The 24,578-nt window shown below is 47.9% G+C and overlaps 1 protein-coding gene across 8 annotated transcripts in view; it reads left to right on the top strand.

Annotated features, from left to right (window-relative positions):
- The first annotated feature begins 3,467 nt into the window (after positions 1–3,467).
- The window catches only part of myo18ab (myosin XVIIIA b), a 100,359-nt gene continuing 79,248 nt past the window's right edge, over positions 3,468–24,578 (top strand). For 2 of the 8 annotated variants that reach the window (XM_029255423.1, XM_029255424.1), the window contains exons 1-2: positions 3,488–3,670; positions 7,647–8,832. In XM_029255423.1, the coding sequence (XP_029111256.1) occupies positions 7,798–8,832 (1,035 nt within the window). In that variant the 5' untranslated portion in view covers positions 3,488–3,670; positions 7,647–7,797. Of the gene's footprint in view, positions 3,671–3,693; positions 3,979–6,720; positions 6,969–7,646; positions 8,833–24,578 lie in introns of those variants that run through there. The other 6 variants (XM_029255421.1, XM_029255419.1, XM_029255416.1 and 3 more) reach the window with 5 other exon arrangements.

Consider the following 24,578-nt stretch of genomic DNA (forward strand, 5'->3'; position numbering starts at 1 on the left):
GACAAATCCTGATGCCCTCCTACCAATTTCTTTTTTTTTTTTTTAAATATTATCAGATACACGAACAATCACATACAATGCCAGAGTAGCGGCTAAATAAAGGCTTATCTGGGGATGCTCATGAAGTTACGGTGCATGAACATTTACACCGTACATGAGCTGGAGAGATCTCGGGCGTTATTTTTTTTTCTTTTGTTCAGTTTTGTTCTTTGTCTTTTACTCAGTATTTCACTTTTTCTTTTTTTCTGTTTTACATTTACATTTATTTATTTAGCAGACGCTTTTCTCCAAAGCGACTTCCAGTGAACTCCAGATAGTGTTATTTGCCTACACACCTTATTCACCAAGGTGATTTACACTGATAGATACACTACTTACACTGGGTCGCTCATCCATACGTCAGTCGAACACACTCCCTCTGTCACTCACACACGTTTCTGTAATCTAATATGGATTTTTTTAAAATACGGAGTCAGTTTCCGATAACAATCCATATTAATGAATTTTAGCAAAAAAGAAAAAAACATGAAAGAAAGCAGTCCTTTGCGGTGGGGTTTTCCGGTACTGTTTTTGAGTTTCTAGAACTTTTTCAGGGTCTTTGTTTAGCACAAGCAATTGAACCCATAGACAGACACAAAATGAACTTTAACAATGACCTATAATAGCAAATAACTTAAAGAAGTGGAATACTGTGTAAGGGAAGCCCATTTACTGTGAACAGGTTTAAATATGGATTTCAACCTTGGTATAAAAGCATCAGTTACGTGAGGAAATATTTTGGTACTTTTAGAAAAAGCATAAACAGCAAAAATGACATTGAAAAACCATCACTGTCTGAACAGTTTTAGTTTCAAGAGCTCCTCTTTCTCTTTATTTATTTTCAGTTATGCTTTAGTTCAATAGAATATCTCCTTGTGGGTTTTCTTTCGCTAACAGCATTTCTGCTGCTGTGCTCCTTGCCTCTGCCATAGTTCCCTGGGCAGGTTTGCCCTGTGATTGAAACCCTTTGGAGCACCTTTGCAACACACTGTTGGTTAGAGGTACTATTAGACACCGGGCCTGCACTATAAAACAAGCAACAAATGCTCTGGAACTTGTTTTACGTTCACTAAAAACACACTACAGACAATTACAAAAGAAAGGATTAATGTAAAAAAATATATACTGTATAAAACGGCAGCCTATTTATGGCAACTTTTTGGCTTTATTTGGGTAAGAAAAGTTTTTTTCTTTGTAACCTATAACTGAACTGAATAATGCACTGGATTTTGCACACACTTCAAATGTGCTGCTTGCAAGACATTTTTCTATTCCAAGTATGAATCATTTTTTATGTTATACATCTTTAGCTAGGAATTACATTTATGGATGGATCTAGCTGAGTTAAATATATTTGATATTCAAATGGTGTGATATAGTGGTTATGCCTTAGCGCCTATTTTTCGTCTCTTGGTGTCTATTTTTCAACTCTGTTAAACATTACAGAAGACAATGTCTACTGAGAATTAAATTGACCAAACGTTTGTCAAATAAATAAATAAATGAATAAAAGATACTGACATTTGTACTTAATTTCTCACAAATGATCGTGTTCAGTAATGAATTGGATGAACTCAATGTATTTTTTGATATATTGCAATTATTTTCATATCAGCACACAAAAAATAAAAAAACTATGCATCGCAGATAAGTCCTCTGTTTGTAATGTGAAAAATTAACACATGTTCTTCTCCCAGTGCATTTTATAGTAGAGTGTAGTTAATTTTGTGCCTCCATTACTAGATTTAACGCTGGTACAGTGCTTGAAAGTATGTGAAACACTTGTGTCCCTTACTTTCACTACAAAGTCATTATTCATTCTTATGACCAATTCCATGTATTATTTTAGATGAAATCATGCGTGTAGTGGAAAAACTGAAGTAGCGTAGGTGCAAAAATAAGTGAACCCCAAGGTGCATTGGTTAAACCAAGTAGGTCAGTAGAATCAAGTGTGCAACTCATTTATTCAAGTTTATTTTAAGATTTAGATCTTTCAATTTTATTTTAATATTTCATAGAAGGTTGGGGTGCGGTGGTGCAGTGGGTTGGACCGCTGTCCTGCTGTCTGGTGGGTCTGGGGTTCGAGTCCCGCTTGGGGTGCCTTGCGATGGACTGGCGTCCCGTCCTGGGTGTGTCCCCTCCCCCTCTGGCCTTACGCCCTGTGTTACCGGGTAGGCTCCGGTTCCCCGTGACCCCGTATGGGACGAGCGGTTCTGAAAATGTGTGTATTTCGTAGAAGTTTAACAACCATCCCCGTACAGTTCACATACTTTGTCGACCTGTTGTTTTACATTTACATGTATTCATTTAGCAGACGCTTTTCTCCAAAGTGATGTACTTCTCATAGAAAATACAATGTGTGCATTACATTGGGAGAAAGAGACACTTAGATGCAGATGCGTGATTCTTAAGTATAGCCAATTTGTTTCTTTCCACCATATGAATCAATGTACATCACACAAGTAGCTGCAGAAAACTTCATCCGAATATCAATGATTCCTTCCTACTATTTTTTTTTTCTTTTTAATATATATAAATGTTACATTATTATAGGAGTAGCTGCGTAAAGGTTTATCCATTGTTTAACAGGCATGATCTCAAAGCTATAGTGCATGAGCATTTACACCTTACATGAACTTAAGAGATCATGAGGTAAGTGAGTGCGGAAGAGGTGAGTTTTAAGACACTTTTTAAATGTGGACAGAGATTCAGCAGTTCTGAGTGAGAGGGGGAGGTCGTTCCACCACAAAGGAGCCAGAAGTTTTAGTTATGTAATTAGTAAAATGCTATTAAAAATGAGTCCACACGAGGTCGCTGTCATATAACACGGTTGCAGAGAAAGGGGCCATTGAGGAGGTTGGGAACAAGGGGCCACACAGGGAACAGGGGGCCAGTCAGGACATTCGGAGTGGGGCCCATTCAGGGCAGGATACGATTCCAATTTACCATGGACAGCATATACCTGCATACATACATACATACATACACACACACACACACATATGTTTTTATAGGGAGAGGGAGAGCAATACACATACAACAAAGCAGCGCCTAAGACCCTGGCATGAATGAATAAATAAATCTCATGCTGAAACAAGTGTAAAATTGTTCATATAATTATGATGTAGTCTGACAACTCGGTCAATAAAAAGTCACCATCCATCTCCCTGAGAGCGACAGAAGTTATTAAAAAGTTTTTGCGACACAAACGCCTATTTCACGAAAACAATAATTACAATACCGAGGAAGACAACAATGTAACAGTAATAATAATCATGACAGATAGACAGACAGATATTTGGAACATGTGTCACTTTCAGTCTCTGGCAGCTCTGAGGCCGGACAACAAAAAAACTCCTTGAAATGAATACAACGAGTCTGCAGTTTTATGGACCGTCCAGTAGGAAGCAGTAAACGGTCGTTCTCGCGCGCACACACACACACACACACACGCGCGCGCGGAGGCGGGCAGTGGGGCCTGACCTACACGCACACACACACACACGCACACACACACACACACGCGCGCTTGCTCGCGCGCGCGCACACGGAGTGAAAGCGCTGAATCCCGTGGCGCACTGGAAGCGGCCGAGTGTCAAAACCCGAGGCCGGAGCGCAGCGCTGGAGCTCGGTGAGTGTGGGTGGCCGTGCGTTCGGCGCGCGCTCTCTCCGTGTTCAGCGCGTGCCCGCTGCGTGCTTGGCGCGGCTTCCGCGGCATCGGAGCTGTGTTCTCCACCAGGACTCGAGCAGCGCAGGCTGCTGCTGCTGGTAGGTCGGAAAGCGAGGCTAGGAGAGGTTCCTCCGGCTTAGCTCTTACTTAGTGGCCGGCCCCACGGCCACGGAGGAGCACCGATGCTTCCAGTCGAAAGCGCGCCGCTGCTCCGTGAGAGGATCCGGACAAGACGGTTATTGATCATAAAGATAGATTATGATTGTGAAGTAAGTCGATCATCATATCGCGATGGCGCTGGGCGGTCCTTCGCTTCCTTGCTTCTCCCTGGAAACACATGTGTCATTGTGAGCGGCTCTCCTTTGTGCGGAACGGAACGGTACGGTACGGCCCGGCCGAGCCCCGCTTATTTAGCCACCTCTCTGCCGCGAAGCACCGGGCTTTAACTGCAATAAACGACGAGTCCTGCGTGCCGAGCCCGAGGTGTGCGAGATTATTGCTGCTGCTGTATATAATAATTAATTGTCATTGTTATTGCTGTGCTCCTGCAGGCAGCAGGGGCTCGGGCTGCGGGCGCCGTGTGTGTAATAATGAACGAGCGGTTGTGTTCATGTGTTACAGCGCAGCTGGAAAACATAACAATAATAACAACGACAACAACAATAATAATAATAATAATAATAATAATAATAATAATAATGGTGGTGGTGATTATGCGCGCCGATCTGGCCGGGTCTTGCTTGGAACGGCAGAGCCGCGGGGCCGCGCAGCGCGCCCACGACGTCGTTCCGGGCCGTCGGTGACACTGACTGCTGTGTGTGCGTTGCATTTTCTCTGTGTCTGTGTGTCTGTGCTAAGGGGTCATGTCACATGTCAGGACAGGAGGTGTGCGGGCGTGCTGTCTGGTCGGTGGACCGGCCCGGGTTGATCTTTAATAATAATAATGAATAATAATAATGATAATTTATTATTCACCGCGTGACAAAGGGCCGAGTTACAGTGATATAATAATGGTAAGGTGTGACAGTGATGCAGTGTTAGTGCTGTTTTTCGTGTTCCACTTACACTATTTTGCTGTCACAGTGATGATGGTGTGACAGTGATGCAGGTGCAATTAATCCAACACACAATTATGAACTCTTATATTAGCATTATTCTTACATTAATTCTATTCTTACATTAACGTAGTCATTAATTATGAATTCTGTTGCCAATTTTATGAACTCTGTACTGTTTAACAAATAGCCGCAAAGCATGCTGAGAAAGCAGCCACTACACCCCCCCAGTTAATTTCCCCACCCTAATACCCTGTCGGTGACTGGTGATCAATACACCTGTGTTACAGTAAGACCCTTTGTGACAGTGTTTCGGTGGCAACCCTGAACAGGCTACATGCAGGATGACACATTTCTAACTGTGTGTGGATTTTAGTTCTAACAATAAGGTGCCGTGGCGTCACATAATGATAATGAAACAGTGTATTCGTGTACTGAAATGACATTAAATTGTTGATTAAATTGAGTAAATTGATTAAAACTGTTTTTTTCCCATATTTTCACACTACTCTGCAGAATTTGTTAAAATTTCCCTGACATTTTTTAATTTTTAGACAAATTAATTATTTTAAAGGCCATCAGAATAATTGTTTTTCTAAAGGATGCTCCTAAAGCATTAATAAATTAAGAGTTACTTTAATAGGGCAGCATGGTGGTGCAATGGGCAGCTCAGATGCCTCACATCTGCTGTACGCAGTTCAGTCTGTGTGGAGTTTGCATGTCTCCTCTAGGTGCTCTGGTTTCCTCCCATAGTCCAAAGATGTGTTTCAGGTAGATTGGTTGCTCTAAATTGCCCGTAGTGTGTATGTGTGCCTGAAAAGTGAATGATTGCCCTACGATGAACTGGCATCCCATCAAGAGTGTAGATGTGTACAGTACCTTATACCCGCTGCTTCTACCATAGGCTCTGGACCACTGTGACCCTCCACTAAGCAAGTTATTGCTGAAGGATGAATAGATGTAAATAAAGTTAAACAGGTTGTTTGCATATAGACTGAACCCTTTATGGTTTGATGTAAAGAGAATATTCAGGATTATTTGTGGCTTATGCAAGGATAAGTTGACTTACTTGCTATACAGTGATTAGTTTTTATTCAGAACTCTTTCTGAGTCTTGCTACTGCATGTGTGTGTCTTGGTTGCCAACCTGAATCCTTTCACATGTTCTGATATCCCTTGTTAATTTATATCCAGCAGGTCATGGAGTGTAATGTTTAGAGCTGTTGCCTTAGGGCTCAGAGGTCATGGGTTTGAATCCCACCTCCGACTGTAGAATCCTTGAGCAAGGTACTCACTCTAAGTTGCTGCAGTAAGAATTTCTCAGCTCTATAAATGGGTAAATAATTGCCGAGAGCTTAGAACTGCAAGTTGTGTTGTGGAAAACGGTGAAAGATGATGAAATTGTCTATTGTTGTTAATTTCAGAAAAGACTGAAACTGGGGAAGAAGCTGTTGTGATTATGTGGACCTGGGACCGCTGGTGGTGGTGGGGGGGGCTAGTTGCTGCTTTCTTTTTGAGTGTTACAGGTGATGTGTTTTTAGCTCATACATTTGGTCTTTTCCCCTTTGCTGAAACATTGTTCCTGCAGTCAATGAACTGTTGACTTTGGGTTAAAATGCTCTGTTGGGTTGGTTTTCTGCAGAGACCATTATTAAGCGTTCTCAAAAAAATCACCCAAAGTTACCTTGTGGACACCACACACAAAGGCTTTTGACAGATCCAGGTCTATAGATTGGTGAGAAGTGAGCGTGCATTCAATAATTAATACAGGACAGGCTGTTTCCATTTGATATCCTGCCTCCAGACAAAAGGTGCCTGGAGACTCTCGCCAAGGCCCCATAATGATGCTAGCTGATCCTGTGCACTATTTCCTGCTTTCCTCCAGTTGGCAGAAGTCATTGTATCTTAGAGGAATTGTTAAATAACTTCATCATCCATTTTTTTTTGTTTCTTCCAGATTTCTTCACCGTTATGGCCAGACCCATGTATACGCTTAGTCGCTCTCCATAGGGGCAGCGTGTGACCTTTTATTAATTGTCCTTGCTTGTATACTGGGGTCTCCTGCCGGTGGGAATTAGTGTTTCTGAGCATGAGCCTTTAGACCTTCGGGATCTTGAGGATCGTTGACTCCTCACACAGCACTGACTGCAAACGCTTCCCGTTGATGCGAGGCAGATCGACGCCAGGATCCTTTGAAGCTCCGCGGTAAGATGGAAAAGCTCAGGAATGCGACGTTTATGAGCTGCTCCTGGGGATTTTATTGTCGACAGGAAGGTGCGCGCGTCTGGCGACAGCGTCTTTCCCCCTGAGAAGGAGAGGGGGAAACGATGAATGTTCACAGCCATGAAGGTTAAGCCTCCCTGTGATCTTGTTACACGAGGCCTTGCGGGGCTCTGCTCCGGCAGGAGTACAACGAAACCCAGGGAACACCTCTTGGTCCCGGGCTTTGAGTTCAGAAGTTCTCCTCTCCTCGATTTCAGGGTTTGGCTGCAATGGGATGTAACAGGAGCCCGGAATATGTTCTTCCAGCCTATCACATCAAAGATGTTTTTCATGTGTTCATCTGATTTTCCTTGCTGTGCTCATTAAAAGTGAGGAAATGTCATTGGCGGTGCAGGAGCTTCTAAGAGACCTTTTGTGTTTGAGTCCTTTTGGTTGAGTTGTTGAGTTCAGTGTGACTTAGACACTTTGTGGTATGAAAAAAAATGAAACCACCGTTTGAGGTAGAGTTCCTTGTTTTTCTCAGACAAAGTCTTCTGCTCACTCATCCTTAGCTGTGAGAATGGTTTATCACATGTAATCTAGTCATATCTCAGAGCTGTGCTCTTGGTTACTGATTCAGTAATGCCGTATGTGACTCAAACTACTGTGTTCTTTCTCCAGGGTGCTCAATATAGTGGATGTTTGAACTCATTTTGGATTTTACCAGAGACTGAAACAGAAACCTAGCGCTCTGCTTCTGTATGGAAAGACCCTTTTGGTGGGAAGAAATCCAAGCTGATCTGGAGGGTTGCCCTCTCTGGAGTGATACAACATGTTCAACCTGATCAAGAAGGACAAAGAGAAGGAGAAGGAGGTGGGGCGAAAGGACAAGAGGGAGAAGAAAGATAAGAAGGAGCGCATGTCTGCTGCTGAGCTAAGGAGCCTGGAGGAGATGAGTATGAGGAGGGGTTTCTTCAACCTTCACCGGGGCTCCAAGAGGGAATCCAAGAACAAGCTGGAGATTTCCAACCCCATTCCCATTAAGGTGGCCAGCAGCACGGAGCTTAGCCTGACCGACATTGACTCAGACAGCCTCAGCAACCGGGGCAGCATGATCCTGGATGTGGAACAGCTGAGTGCAGCGAGCTCCAGTGATGATCTCAAAGGTGATGCGAGCCAGGATGCCCCTCGTGGTTCTGTCCGGGAGCGGGCCGCCCGCTTTGGTTCTCTAGCTAAGCAGAACTCGCAGGTGGGCCAAATTATGAAGCGCTTCTCCTTCTCCCAGCGGAGCAAGGAGGAGAGTCCGTCTGAGGGGTCCACACCTTCGGGACAGAATTCAGCCGCCCCTTCGCCGCAGGTGGAGGCAAAGCTGTTTGACCCGCAGCTGAAACAGAATCTGCAGCACCATGTTCCAACTTGGGGTGCTCCTCCGAAGAAGGTGCGGATCCCGGAGGTGGTGGACAAGACCTTTCCGGCGGACCTCAGGTTGCCACCGGTGGTGCCGGCTCCCATGCCTGAGCCTCGGGAGCTGGAGCTACAGCGCCGCAACACCGGTGACTTTGGCTTCTCCCTGCGTCGCACCACTATGTTGGATCGTGGTGCAGATGGCGGTGTGTACCGCCGCGTGGTGCACTTTGCCGAGCCTGGAGCCGGCACCAAGGACCTGGCATTGGGGCTTGTCCCAGGCGACCGCCTGGTGGAGATCAACGGGCGCAACGTAGAGAGCAAGAACCGGGACGAGATCGTGGAGATGATCCGGCAGTCGGGCGACACGGTGCGACTCAAGGTGCAGCCGATCCTGGAGCTGAGCGAACTGAGCCGGTGCTGGCTGAGGAACAGCGAGGGACTGCGGCGCGAGGCCAAAGATGTAAGTACCTGTGCCTGACCTTGTTCACCCTCTGTCCCATCCCATCCCTTGCACCTTACAGCAGGAACACCAGCCCTTGGGAGGAGGATCTTTCACACTAGCGTCCTCTTTCAGGCCCATAACAGAGTGTCTGTGCTGAACCTTGTTCACCGGACTGGCTTCTGTGGGAACTTTATTTCCAGGTATGGGTTTATGGCTAGATGTTTGTTCTCTTTTCAGCCACACGCATCGATGGATTTCACGCATCGCTTGGGCTGAGACCAAAATCCATTTGGTGAACATCAAGTAAAACGGAGATCTTTCTATGCCCTGGCTCCCTGTCCCCTCGAGGACGTGTCCCAAAATAGTCGCCCATGCTGGTTATAGCTCTTCCCTCACTGTGAGCGATTGCTACCGGGACCTTCACTCTGGTGATCCCCAAGGCGGCCTAGGAATCCCCTACATGTTGCAGTGTCTGTATAAAACCCACAGTTTTAAACACACGATCACAAGCGTCAGCCCACATCTACAACATATGTTGATCTCATTGCATTAATGGGGATAGGTGGTTCCTTAAAAGAATATTATTAAAATGCTGCAGGATTTTTTTTCGACTAGTTTTGTAAGACAATTGAATATTTCCACTGTGTAGGTGGTGTAAATGCGAAAAGTATTTTTCTGGCTTGTTAAACCCCGCCCTCACTTGGCATCGTGGAGGCGGGGCATTTCCTATTCAGTCTCCTCTGAGTTTGGGTGTGATGAAGGTGATGTGCTTTGATGTGGCCAACAATATGGGTGCAGAGAGGCGGAAGAGCAATCCCGCCCGTTGAAATCAGGAGGAAACCATTGCGTCTTATCTTGTATTTAACGGATGACTTCCTTGTTGGATTTCAGATAAAGGCAGCCTGGAGTGGCTGCGAGTTTCTGTGTGTGTGTGTGTGTGTGTGTGTGCGTGTGCGTGTGCGTGTTTGTGGGTGGGTGGGGGCTTCTGTGCTTGACACACTGTCAGGTCAGGAGGGGGTGTTGCCTTGCGCTCCGTTTCATTCAGTCGCCAGTAATTCGACATGCTTTCGATCTCCACGATGAGCACATCTGTAATTCAGTCACTCCGGACTGAACCAACCACACTGCAAAGTGGGCGGAGTCAGATACAGCCCCGTGTCCCTTTTCTTTGTGAGCTCGTGATGTTTGCCCATACGCTTGAATGTTTGCCCTTTTGAACAGACACGCCCTGCCAGACTGCGTTTCTGGTTTGTTTGCTGGTCAGCAGATGCTCTTCTGCAGCGTGATCTCGTTATTCCGCAGCCTGGCCTGCAGTGAGAAGGGATGAGAGCCAGTGGGGAGGGGGAGCTAGCTTGCTTTGGCGGGGGGCGGGGGCTGTGGAACTGTGGAACTGGACTTGGCTGAGCTGTCCTGGTCTCAATAGATGGATGCCCTGGTCACCATTGACTGAGGACCATAGATGCGGCTGCCTAGATGTGTCGGGGTCTAAGGTCATATGGGGTGACAGCTGGAATTGTCCCCTACAGCATTTACTGGAAGGAAGGTGTGGACAGGCTTAGCAAGGGTGCCGAATGTCACGTTCCACAGATCCTGGCGACACAAAACAAAGGCCGTGTGCCGGGATGACGTTTTGGGGGATGTCACTGCGTCACTGGAACAATACTGCACCGATGAGGTGAAATCAGGGTGGGGGGGGAAGAATGTGTTCCTTCTGTTGCGGTCGTCCACATTCACAGGATGTTTTCCCGTCTCCTGACGCCAACGAGGAATTCGGGCCGCTGTCCCTCAGCTCCACGCCGAGGCCTGGTCGGTTTGGAGCCAGCGATGCAGAGGAACGTGGAGAACGGCGCTATCGGGGGGATATCGGGAAGGCCCTTATGCAACGTTCCGCTTGTGCAATGGCGGATTCCAGCGTAAATGGTCTCAAGTATGTGGGGGCGGCTGCCCGTTTTATGGCATGTTTCCTTCGTCGGACAAGAAGGGGTTGTGACCCGACGGTCTGCTGTGGTCGTGTGGATGGATTCTTCAATGACAGACTCTGTATTGGAGCCGAGCAGTGCTTTTCCTGGCGCGTTGTACTTGTTACCTCTGAGTTATGCTCTCGGAAATTTTTAAGATACATTTTCGTTGAAATGGTTTCAGGAACATTGGAGGGGGATCCGGCCGCCCGTGCCGTTTTCGTTCACCTTCACCGCGTTCGCCGGACGGCGGACCTGGGACTCCGGGGTGGAGCGGGGTGGAGCAGGGCGGTGTCGACCCGTTCTGCGCCACCACCACCATGGCCTGTGGGATTGTGGGACGGGAAGGAGACTCTGTTCTGAGGGTAGTTTTGGGTTTTTGGATGGAGGATTTTGCACTGCGGGTTGGCAGGTTCTGGTTTTCTCAGCGCTTGCGGTCTCCGCTCTCTGTGTTGGCCTGTCCTCTCTCAGACAGAACATCTCTTACGGAACGTAGATCCATATTTCGGCTTTAAACATTGAGTCTGCTAAGTGCGTGACCCCACATGACACAGTTTGCTTCTCTATTTCTCTCACTATTACCCGAAACAAGTACATTAACATTTATTAATTTATCTGACGCTTTAATCCAAGGCAGTTTATCACATTACGTCGCGTACAATAATTTACCCATTTATACAGCTGGGTAGTTTTTACTGGAGCAGTTTAGGGTAAGTACCTTGATCAAGGGTGCCACGACAGGAGGTGGGACTCGAATCTCATTCCTTTGAGTGCAAAGGTGGTAGCTCTAACCACTGCACCACCTGCCCCCATTGTCTAATACCGTTTCCTTTGTGGACAACAACCATGTATTTTTCCATGGTAATTGTGAGCGACACCTCCAGCTTTACTCAGCGCTCCAGACTGCACGAGGATGTCCAGAGGTGGTGTCAAATTCAGTTGATGGGAACTGAACCCCAAGAGGAATGTTGACTATAAAATGCTCTGAACTAAGCTTCTTGTGCTCAGAATGACTGGAAGGGCTATTCTTGGTTGATCTATTGTTTCCATAAACAAGCGACTGACACACCGAGGCATTACTGGCTCCACCTTCCGCATTCCGCAGTTCCCTGCTGTTTTTCTGAGGTGGCTACCAGCACAAATGCGGAAAAAACAAAGGGTCGCTCTACCGGGAATTTTTGGAAGTGCTCCGCTTTGTTCTCTTCCCAGCATTCTGCTGTTTCATGCTCATGGATCTCGTGGTGGTGGAGCTCCATGTGGAGTCCCCGCAGAGCCCCCGGAGCGCTCTGATCTCACGGGGGCCGTGCTTTCGGTGGGGCCATTTCACCCAGATGTGGGAAGTTAGAGGTTGTAGTTGGTCGTCGCCTGGGGTCCTTGTTCAGTTTCGGGTTTTATTTTTCTTAAACCACTCTGGTCGGGTGGCTGCGGGTGGTCGCTGATGACCTGTGGGAAGGCCGGTTTGTAAGATCTGGGAGGAAGGAATGGAGGTAGCGTGACCTCCGGTGCCCCTTCGCCCATGCGTGAAACATTGACTTGGGTTCACTTGCTTGGCGATGCAAGTAGACTCATTGAGTTGACCCCTTCACCGCTCTTCTCCACCTGCCTGTTTGCTCACTCTTGCCTCCTGGATAGCAGCTAAAGGGGTGGAAGGTGGCACGCTACACCACGGGGCCCGGAGGGTAGAGCCTGCGTGCCGTTTCAAGGCCCCTCGTGACACTTGGCCGCAATGAACGGCGCTCCAGTTTTTGAAGCCACAATTGATTACATGTGTGGTGCGCAGCGAAGCCGCGCTCCTCTTCCGGCCCTCATCCAAGATCCGAGCGTGGTAGAACTTACAACATGTGTGGCAAGAAATGTGTACGTTACCAGGAAGTGGGAATATCTCTGTTTGAAAGGACTGAGAAGGTGTGTAGCGGGTAGGACTGAGAGAAGAGTGATTGATATTGATCGCTGAAGATTTGTCTTGCGCAAACAGGAAGTGCAGCTGTGGGGGCTTTTGTGAGTGTGATGGATCAGGGTTAATGTTTGCGCGCCGCTACGAAAGAGCGTGCGTCTTTGTCTCCAGGTCATCACGTAGGCTGTGGACAGAGGAATTGGGTTCCAAAGCGAACACCAACAGAGCGTGGGCAGCAAATGCCAGAAAGGATGTTTATGTGTTAAGTTCAGTTCTGAAGTCCTGTCAAGAACGGAGACCAAGGATGCCGCTGCTTATTTCACAAACTACCCTTTTGACCCTAGTTCTCTTTGAGCTGCCAGAGTGTTCCCCTGTATCTCCCCTCCTCATCTCTCTTATTTGGCTTCCTTCGCTGCCCATCAAGTTCAACACTCTAGTTATGGCCTCCAGGACAGTTCTAGGATCTGCTCCCTGATACCTACAGGACTGGATTCGTCTCTGCCCCCCCTGCAAGAGAACTATGCTTCATTTTCAGCATCTTGTTGGTCTGGTTCACAACCAGGCCAGAACCAAAAAGTCTCGGTGTTGACCTTGATCTGGCAGAACGAGCTCCCTCTGTCCCTCGGATCTGCTGAACCCTGTCCGGCATTCAAGAAGAATCTCAAAACTCACGTTTTTCCAACCCATTTTCCTCCCGAGTTTCTGAAACGCTCTTTAGTCCTTAGGGTTAGTGGCTTCCTCGAGGGTTCTGGAGCTAGAGGTGGGATTTGAACCTGGAACCCCAGAGTGCAGAGGGGGAGGCTCTGACCACTACACCACCTACTGCTTTTGTTAACGCTGAGCTGTGCGTCACCACAGATAAGAGCATCCTCTAAACACATAAATGTAAGTCACACCCGTGCAACACTTTCCCTTGGACACTGATCTGGAGCCAAACAGCTAGATGTCGGGGATTATTGCAAGGGCTCATCCACTTTGGGGAGGATTACAGTGGGCCCATGGGGTAACCCCCGTCCCCCAATCCCCTGCCAGTGTCATCGGCTCTGCTGGTCAACAACTGGTCATGAAATAGCTTGTGCGAAAGGGCCTGTCCCTTAACTGCGAACTGGTAGAGGTTCTTTGTGGTCTCTTCCCGGAGATGCAGCCGGGGGAAGCAGCAGCAGCAGCGGGAATGCGGAGGAACTCGGAAAAGCATCCGGAGACCGATATCCATTGGCGAAGCAGCGGGTTCGAACTGCAGGGGTTATGCAACGGGAAGCAAGTTCCTTCACGTTCCAAAGCTGGAACACTAAAGTCAAGATGATCCTGCTCAAGCTTTGTGGCCTCCTTCATATCTGACAGCCCTTAGCGGTCTCCAGGAGCTGAGCTCTTCCGTGACTTTGGTGGAGGATGGAGGTTGACGGGGGTGGGCTTTACGGAGGAGTCGAGCATGCGGGCGATCTATTTATAGATTGCATTTTTTTCCCTTTTTTTTTTCTTTCCTCTGAACGTCAAAGTCCAATTTTCTTTGGCAGGCGGCAGCGTGCAGACATTCTTCCTCCGCAGCTGAGGAATGTGTGGGAGGTCAGGGGTCACGAACAGCCCCCGGGGCCTGCGAACCACCCTCTGGCGCTCCTCCGTGGGGAGCTAACGCACAGGGAGCGACGCAGGCGGGCAGGAAAGGCGCTTTCTCACGTCGTCCGGATGCCGCCGTGAGGAAATCCTGCGGCACGCTTCAGGAAGGGAGGTTCTCGGAGAAAGCGTCGCGCTGTCAAGGAGATAAGGATCCGTCTGCGGCGGAGTTGTCTTCATCTGGGCTCTGCCCTTCCGTCTTTCGCCTTCGTGCCATCGCATCTGTAGAGGAAGTCAAATGATGCCGCTTGTTCACCTGAATGTCCATCTGTGCAGATCAGAGCCCACTTCTACAGCAGAGCTTTCTCTTGCTTCTCATACTTCTGCAAAGCTGTGGTCACCCCTGGCTCTCGAGTGCCGCCCAGGCTCTTTACCGCACCGTGCCGGGGTACTGAGTACGCTCCTCTCCTGTTCCCTCCTGAAACAAGGGAAGCGTAACTGTTTTTTTCTTTTTTTTTTTTTTTTCGGGAAATCGGGGGCCATCTGCGGCACATCTGGACCTGCTTTCCAGGAGCGTGACTTGCACCTGTGTCTGCCCAGGTTGACGTCACTCACTGTTCCATATGTGCCACAGCGCACGCAGTCGCTGGTCTATGAGTAGGATGGAGGATGGGATTTGGGAGGGGAAAAAAAAACACATATAGTCAGTGTACAGCACCCGCGAAAAACTGGAATACACTTGGTGGAAACTTCTTCTTTTTTCTTTCTGTTCTCCCCCAGCAGAGTTCAGCAGGAAATGAGGCGCCATGTCCTCGCAGCTCTTCTGCAGCAGTTCCCAGAGATATAGGACACCTGTGCGTTGCTTTCTTTTCTGTCGTGTGTTCAGTCTGTCCCGCAGAGGTGTTGCCCAAGGCGCCCAGGTGTGCAAGAAGTCATCGCTGAGGGTGGATCTCCCGAGACGCTCTAGCTTGATGTTGTCAGTGTACTTGTGTGATCGTTACCATATTCGACGAGCAATGTTTGTTCCACGCGAGGGCTCCGCGCAGAAGCGCTGCGACTCGTGGCGTAAACAGGGCCGAGAGGAGACTCTCACTTTGCTGAGGTGCGATTCCGCCAGCTGAGCGCTCCGTGCCGAGGCTGCTGAACGTACCGTTTTGTGTGTGTGTGTGTGTGTGTGTGTGTGTGTGTGTGTGAGTGAAGGGTTTCTCATCCTACCTTTTAATGGGGTCTCCATACAACAGCTGCTTGCCAGATGCAGGTGGACGCACACTCACAAACACACCATCTGTTGGTTCTCTCTCTCTCTCACTCACACACACACCCACAAACACACCGTCCATTGCATAACTCTGCCGTCACCCTCACAACCTTTGTCCGTCGACCTCTGAGAGGTTATCTCCAGGTGATGGGTTTATCTAGCTTGCGTCAGGCCTAGGAGGGCTAACTAGGTACATGGAGTCATGAAGTTCCTGTCCCCTGCAGTAGGGCCTGGTGGCGGGGAGGCGTCGGTGCCGTTGTCCGGCGCTGCTGAAAAGCAGTTCTGTTTCCTTTCGGCCGACGCGTTCCCCGCCGACCTGCCCTCTGTGGCCGCGTTCCCGGGAGGACGCGGCGATGGGCTTCAAGGGCGCTTATGTTCCCACTTTGAAGGGTTCCATTGTTTTTGTTTGCTTTTTTGTGCCTCTCTGGAACCGAGCTGTCCCTGCCCCACCCGATGGATGTGGCGAGTGAAAGGCTGCCCGACGCATACCCGAACGGCCCCGGGGCGCCACGGCGATACTGGCAAAAACCCGGTCCAATTTCACAAGGCCGTGCGGACCATCAGTACAAATATAGGGGACAGGGGACCCAAACCCAGACTGGCAGCTCTCTGTCCCCTGCCCACCCCCCCCCCCCCCCCCCCCCATCCCCACAACAATGCATTGCTACTCATGAAATTCCAGTCTTTTCCGTGAGGTTTTTGTTTTTTGTTTGTGGATTCGTGTGGAGGAGACGGTCTGTCCAGTTCCTGTGGGGAGTTGTTGTTCCGCCCGAAAGAGAACTGTCCTCTACAAAGGACACCATTGTTGGGACGTCCGCATTTGAAGAGCGACTCGGATGCTGGACTTTGAGCTTGTGGGTTTCTTTAATTGTGGCGCCGCCCTCTTGGCCGGCAGTTCTGAAATATAAACCTTGACAATTAATTCCTGCTTACGTCTCTTCCGCGATTGCTTCTAATAAACAAAGACTAACTTTGTTCTGTTCTTTCGGCGAGCTTCAGGTGTGTAACGGAGCACTTGCTGTAAGGAATGTATGTATTTTTTTATTTTTTTTTTCTTTTGAAATCCTTTTGGTTTTTAGTTATTTGCTGTGCATTTTAGACTGTAAGTCTGTTAACTTTTGCTGTTTAGTGGCGGCCATCTGTGAGAAATTAGTCCGTGCTTTTTCCTCATCTCCCCTCCTGCGCCGGACTCGGGACGTTCGTCATGCTCTCCTCACTTTCTGTCTAAGTGACTTGCCCCCCCCCCCCCCCCCTTCTTCTCTCTCCTCTTCCTCCTCCTCCTCTCTAACCACCCCTTGTCCCTCTCTCCATCTCGCTCTCTCTCTGGCAGCGGACTCTGGTATTTCCGCTGCCTTGGCATCGGTTCTCTTCAGTCTGGGAGCAATTTTCCTCAACTGAGTATTTTAATATGCATATAGTACATATTTATATATGTAAAACAGCCAAAATGGGCCGAGTGCTGGCCCGTGTTTCCGGTTTGGCCCTCCGCTGCCGACAACTTTATTAAATGTCATTAATTAGGAAGATAACATTTTTCTTTTTGACCTTCTCCCCTCACCTTAAATTATTAATTTTCCTCCACATTTTTTGCTGACACGAGACTTCGGTGTACTTGAAATTATTGACGGTGTGTACCGACCACCCCAGCAATCTTGGACTTGCGGTGGAGCGTCACACATCCTGTCCTTCTGCGTCCCACTGATTTTTCGATTGTCTTACTTGACCATGTATGTAATTTGAGGTTCCCGTGATGCCTCCCGTTCTTGCTCGCTGGAGTACGTTAGCCGGTGCAAAGTGTGTTTCCCGGCCGGTTCGTGACCAGACCCCCACCTGGGTGTCGGATGTGGGCAGCGGTGACCGGAGGACGGTGTCCCTAACGGGCCTCTGTCATCATTGTGACCTCAAGAAGGATTCATGGGGAAAGTCAGTGCTGCGATACACAGACACACACAGACGCAGACTCAGTCACACTCTTTCCATCACTCAGCCTCCTCTATACCATGTCTTTGTTACTGTTGGCCGGAGCACTGTTATTTCACTCTGGGACTATGAACTTCGTTGCGGAAGGGATCCTGATTTGATTGGCTCTGAGCTCATTGAGGTTTCGGTGTCTGAACACACTTTTGTGGAGCTCAGCACATTTTTAAAATGCTCCTCCCACTTTTTAAAAAGTCTACGCTGATACCGGTCCCATAAATGACAAATTTCCAGCGGTGTTCATTTTTCCCTGCGGGGGATTTTTGCCGTATTTATGTGACGCAAGCAAACGCATCGATCTGATGTGAATCCAACTACCCTTCTCGTGGGGTTCACAGAAATGAGCGTTTGGGGAGTTTTTCTCCCGATGCCAGCGTGCATGCTTGGCCTCCTTCTCCGCCTCTGTAGGGGATCTATGAGGAATTCTTTGCATGTCTTGATACTCCCATGATCCTTTGCCCTGCAAACCTCCCACAAGACCTGGGGTGATGAACTCCCTCTTCCCAGTAACGCTGGCTCTCGCTGCAAATAAACCCAGGGATTTCCAAGTAAAAATGATTGATTAACCACAAACAAAAGTTAATGGCTTTGTTCTCTACACAACTGCAGCATTCTTCATATTTTTTTTTACATTTTTAATTTGTCTGACACCTTTATTCGGAAGGGGGGCGCAGTGGGTTGGACCGGGTCCTGCTCTGCGGTGGGTCTGTGGTTCGAATCCCGCTTGGGGTGCCTTGCGACGGACTGGCGTCCCGTCCTGGGTGTGTCCCCTCCCCCTCCGGCCTTACGCCCTGTGTTGCCGGGTAGGCTCCGGTTCCCCGTGACCCCGTATGGGACAAGCGGTTCAGACCTTAATTCAGAGTAACTTAGTGTTGGGTATGTACGCTATGCTACGCAGTGATTTTTCTTTATACTGCAAACACAAAGAAGAAATATGTCCACCTGCTCTAATTAATGATGATGATAATATTAATAATAATACAGTGAAATATAATGCTGTTCCTTTTTTGAAGGAAAAGTCTAAAAATGAGTTTTTTGTGTTTCATATTTCTTGCCAGAGGTGATCCCTGAGAGCAATCGCCAGCAGAGATTTTTTTAATAGAAAAGTATAAATCAATTAACATAAGAAATATATTTGCTGAATCTGCTGGATCTCTGTCCACCTTTAAAAAGGGTCTTAAAACTCACCTCTTCCGGACTCATTCTGCCCATGATTTTTTTTAAGTTCATGTAACGTGTAAAATGTTCATGCACTATAACTTTGAGATCATGTCCGGATAAACCTTCACACAGCTACTCCTGTAATTTAACCTCAGTGTTTATATATATTTAAAAGATATACTGTATATATTTCTAGGATGGTGACTAGGAATCGTCGATATTCGGATAAAGTTTTACGCAGCTACTCGTTGCAGGTGTAAAGGCACATTTTGATGTTTTATTGTCCGTTGCAACCAGAAGTAACAATTACTTGGAAAAAACAGATTAAAATACACTTTTTAGGCCCATCTGATCTATGATTTGGCGAACTCGTCTGTCCACGTGGGGCCACGTATTGTGTGTGGCATTGTCTTGGTGCGCAGCTGGTCCCCTTTGGGTCCAGTCCCCTTCCAGGTCCAAATATACAGCGAGTAGCATGATTGTTAGAGCCTTAGGATTGAAGGCCCCGGGTTAAAATCCCACTCCTGCTGTAGTACTCTTGAACAGCAAACTTAGTCTTAATTGATATAGTAATGATTGCCAGTTAAATTTATTTAATTCTTTTTAATTATATTAGGAAGCGTTGTATATTAACGTAATTTAAGTTGCTTCAGAGAAAACTGTCAGGTGAATAAATAATAGTAAAATTCCTCCTGGATCCAAACGCCTCGAGTTTCCAGCTGGCACCTCGTCTCTTCCTCCCGCATTGTTTCGGAAAAGTGGCCGCAGCGCTGCGCTTCCTTTCCAGCCGGCTGCTGAGGGGATGCATTTTTTATCGCTGACCTACGGGGGAAGCGGATAGTGGGAGGGGGGCGCCGTTGGCAGCGTTGCTATTATGTGGGTGGGTGGGTGGGTGGCGGGCAGCCCGACCTGGTGCGGAGGAAGCAATTGAGCCCGGCCAGGAAACCCTGCCACCGGGTTGGCGGACCGACGGGCGCACGGGTCGGCCGACTCTAGCGTGAGCTCCTGACCCGCTGCCTTTGCTGTCCGTCACCTCTGTGTGAACTGCGCTCCTTAAATATGCTCCCAATTCTGGGGAAACGCGACATTGTCCATTGAGAGAAACACTTTGCGCGGCGAGGTTTACTTTCACTTATTTCCACAGTTACACCTGAATCCCTCCCGATTTTCAATAAGGGTTTCAAAACGCATCTCTTTCGGACCGACTTCTTATCTCTCTCCGGTTTGCGTCGTAAACTTGGATTGCGTTGTCACAGTAGGGTTATTTCCTGCCAATTCTGTTTAAAAAAAGTACTCTACCGATTCTGTATGCAAGTACCCGTGTAATGTGTGCTGGTTTAAATGGTAACGTTAGGCGACGTGAGTATTTCGAGAATCCACGTCGATATATCGGTATCTATGTCTATATCTCTGCGTCTGTTGACGAAACGCACTTTTATTTTCTCTGGTCTGTACAAAGCGATCGCTAAAATACGTGTAAAGGTAAATTATGATTTAAATAGTGCAAGATGAGGGGGCTGCAGCTTGTCTTTGGACTAGAGCACCAATCTGATCCACATCGAGTGGCTAACAGTCTGTGGCCTTTCTCTTGTCCTGCGATGCTGTTGACACCCAACACCGACTCCTTGTGCCATCGCAGATGCCGCAGCACTTTCACGTGCCGCAGACACCCCGACACCATAATCCCAAAAGCTCTTGAAGGAATTAGCCAAGGCTGGATTTCCTTTCATCTGAGAGAACTAGTTAAGAAGTTGATTTTGCATACATATATATTTGAAAGTTTTATTTTTGGGGTACTATTGTTGCTGGAAGTCTTTGAGGGACCATTTCCTCGAAAAACCTTCATGTGCGCTTACGCAGACCGTGGAGCCCGGAGGATGACGTTTCGAATGGGTGTTGTGCCGTTCTCAGGCGGTGCGAGGGGCCGTTTATTTGCTGGGGGTGTTTCACAGCGTAGCGCTTTTCCTCCAGCGGTAGTCTGAGTGATTCCAGCTGGGTTCCCTCCCAAAACTTCTATTCTGGTATTTATGGAATCTCCTTTGGAGCAAACATCACACTTCCTGACTGGCTCCCTGTGGGCGGAGCCCAGTCAGAGGGTGTGGCTAAGGGGAGGTCGGGGTGGCCAGCGGGTGTGGCGTTCAGCCTGGAATGCACCCTTGATTGTGGTCTTTGTTCATGGATGTTCCTCTAGATCTGAAACGGTGCATCCATCCGCTATGGTCGGCAAGGCCCGCTCTTGGTGATCGATCACCCGTCGACTCGTAGCACAGAGTGCGTGAAGTTCTTTGTGAAGCACATGTTTGCGTGAAGGGCTCCTGCTGGATGGTGGATGCTGTGTCCCGGGCTGAAGTTCCCCTTAGCAGTGTATTGGCCTTTTGGATAAACATCTCAACCATGTTTCCTCGATGTCATTGCGCACAGAAGCTCTTCTCTGTGCAGCTACATTTGCACGTTTGGTTAACTATGAAACCCGGGTCAGCTGGTAGGAGAGAACTTCCACTCCCATCATCTAATGCCACCTGGGATTTCATTCACAAATTCCACAATTAGAGAGGAAGTTGAAGAAGGAAAGGGGTGAGCAGCTGGGCAGACAAGAGGCGGAACACCACAGGGATGGAGAGCTTGTTGGAACAGCAGGGCTTCCTGTCAGGATAGGTCTTTCGTTAGTGTCGTGAGAATATGCTCCCACTTCCCGTTGACCGTCTGGCTGCAGTCTGGACTCGCGCATCTGGCAGTTTCTGCTAGAATGTTCCTCAAGGTGTTCCCTTGAGGCTGATCTGTGATCTCCTCACCAGCTCCTCATCCTGTGGTGAACCTCCTTGCCCTTCCTGTGTAGTCACCTGCGAGTCTGAACTTGTAATCTTCAAGCTTATTGATACCTCCCTCCATGCCTCTACAACAACCCCCTCCGCCCCCCACACACACAGAGAGCGGTCTGAAAAGAAAGGACACTGAAGACCCTCGTGATTCCATGAGCTTCTCTGAGGTCAGCTCTGCTGTGGACGAGACATTGATTTATGTAAGTGCTTGACTGGTGGTGAACTCCAGGGCTGCAGAATAGGGCCTCTGTGCAGGGACAGCCCCCGCATGTACGCTGGCCTATGTCCAGGATGATTGCCCGAGTGTCAGCATTATTTGTGTGACGATAAGGGGATATGGGGAAAAAGGTACGAGGGGTGGAGATTTCTTTTATAGCTCAGTCTGTCGGGTTATTGTGTCCTCCAGTGAAACTATTGCAATGCGTTCTGCTGGTGGCCCTCCGACAGTGATCAGGAGTGAGTTTTTCAGTCAGAGAGGTAGGGTTTTGGGTAGAGAGGCGTTGACCGTCAAGAACTGGGGTTTGGTGTGGAAGGAGTGAGCGGAGGGGCTAAGACAGCAGTAAAAAACAAGGCGTGTTGGGCTGAAGGGATGATTGGACGGGATGGGATTTCGAGAAAGGCGGAGCCCCAACTGAATGTATGGGTTGATGGGTGTCCAGTGCACACACTGAAGTGAAGGAGCCCATTGATCCAATAAGCAGTGGGTTGTCCTGCTTCGAAAGGTTCAGTTCTTGTCCCCCCCCCCCCCCCCCCCAGCTGTCAATTTCAACAATCCCGGTCATTTCCAGAGCACCTCTTTTACAGCACAACTTTCCGTTGTTTACGTCTCCAACGTCATCCTGCGTTAAAAGTCAGTGGTGATACCTGCTTGCTGCTGTAATGACACATTTTTTGGACACTTGTTTTCACTGACATACTCCAGATTTGCTATAGAAGATGAAATTCATAAAAACACTGCAGTCTGGTTTCTCTCCAAGTGATCAAGGATCCTTCTGCAGAAGGATCCAGGATAACTGCAGTTGTCTTCCAGCAAAATAATGGGAGATAAATCAATGACAATCAGTGGTTGATTGTTTTGCTGCCATTTTCGTCAGTCCTAGTGGAATTGTAAAATATTTGATTCTCCTGGATGAGGGTCATATTGGGCATGTTGGGAAAGGTGTCATCTGGAGCTGGACCAGAAGTTGTGTCCGCAGTTGCTTTCTAGGCCCCTTGGCCAAGAATACCTTAAATTTAGTCAAGCTGCGCATTTCATCTTGAATTTGTCCTTAATCCCGATGTGTCAGGAAATGTGTATGTCATACTACATAGCATAACTGCTATGAGTCACTCATCCCACCCAACCATGATTTCAGGAGTCAAGGTTTTGTGAAACTCAAACCTTGCCCTTGGTTATAAAAGTAAATAGTGTAATCCTAACCAACTTACATTCCCTCTTAAAATAGAAGCAGTTTAGAGTGAAATTTCTCAGTGGAATGCTTTTTAGCCTCTTGGCAGTTGCTATGAATTTGTTTAATCATCTCATGGTGTCCACTGAGTTTGTGGCTTTGCTCAGGGAGTTGGGGATGTTGGGAACAGACCAGGCTCCTGATGATTTTTGTTTGTCTGCTCTTGCTTCACATCACTCTTTACTGGTTACCAGACAACTTGATCCCCTCCGAAAACTATATGTATCCTGCTCTTGTTAGAGTTAAATCTTTATTAAACGTCCTACTGAAGCGGTTTATAAGCTGTTATAAATGGTGGAACTGGAGAGGCGTGGTGTTGAGAGCCGAGGAGGAGGTCTGTGGGATTGGAGAAGGGGGATTGAAGGGTCCATTATCAGTACGGCAGAGAGTGAGGACATCTGGAATGCCCTAGGGTTGGGAGGGATGGTGGATAATGAGTGAGTCACCACAACGGCCTGACACAGTGAAATACAGCCTCCTTTATCACAGCGCAAGGAATGGCTGTGGATGCCATGCAAGACGAACCAAATGTAGACCACCCCTCACCATCCATCCTCCAGTACCATCCCTTCAGATGGAGAACTGATTTGGTCTGTCAACAGAATATTCTTGTGACCTTTGCAAGGACTTGGTCTATTGTGTTGAACACTAAATCCGAAACCACGTTAGAACCACCTTGGAGGCGCTGGTGTGTTGGGTGTATGGAATGTGTGGAGTAAACCGGCGTTTTTGTTGCCTCAACATCGGTTCAGTGTGCTGCTGCTGTTTTGTGTGATTGTACCATTCTTGATGTTATCTTGCTCAACTGGTGCATGATTCCACATGTTTACTCAAGGTTGGGCCAATTGCTTCACCTGCCCTCCTCACCCTACTCCACCACCCTATCCCTGAGGCAAAGCAAATCATTCTCGGTAGAATCCCGTCTCAGTGGTTACCTGCCTCATAACAAGTGATGGGAGAATGACAGCTTTTAGGACTGACCCTGGAGGGTAATCTCAGTGAGCAGGCCGTAGCTCATTCAGGACTGCTGTCGGTCAAAGATGATGCCAAGTGGTTCATTTCCGTCCTGTTACATGAGTAAAGGGTCTGTGTGTCTGAGAATTCTTCCTGAGACCCAGTGACCCATTTTCAAGCAATATATATATAGGTTTTTTTTTTTTTTTTTGTTTTTTTTTTTTTTTTTTAATTCTTCTGGAGTCAAAAAGGCTTTGACCTTACCCTGGCACCTGGCCGATGCTGCGTGCAATCCAAAAGGAAACGTTTGGCTGTTGACGTTCTCATCCAGTCAACCGCTTGCCCATTTGTAGGGAAATCTGCTAAACCCCGGCAGGTTGCTTCTCTGTGGTTGAGGCTTATGCCTGAGTGCTTAGATAATTTGTTTGAAGAAGTGCTGACTAGACTATTTGCATGACACTTTGGGGTGGGGTGATGTGGGGGCATCTAAGCCAAGGTAAGCTTTTGATGACAAGGTGGTTGTTGAAGGAGATCAGGACTGTCATGAAGTTTCTGTCCTGAAAAGACACGTTTATGACGTTTTGTTTCACATCAACACCCCAGGCAACGCCTTAACTCTGCTTTTCTTCTTTAAACACATTAAATGGGAGATCTTGGACTCTAAATATACTGGTTTGTGTTGTTGTGCTAAGACTATCCTCCTTCCAGTGTCTTTGCACATGCTTGAAATCCTGAAAGGCAGAA

The sequence above is a fragment of the Scleropages formosus genome, chromosome 10 (assembly GCF_900964775.1).
Source record: "Scleropages formosus chromosome 10, fSclFor1.1, whole genome shotgun sequence".
Taxonomy (NCBI): Eukaryota; Metazoa; Chordata; class Actinopteri; order Osteoglossiformes; family Osteoglossidae; genus Scleropages; species Scleropages formosus.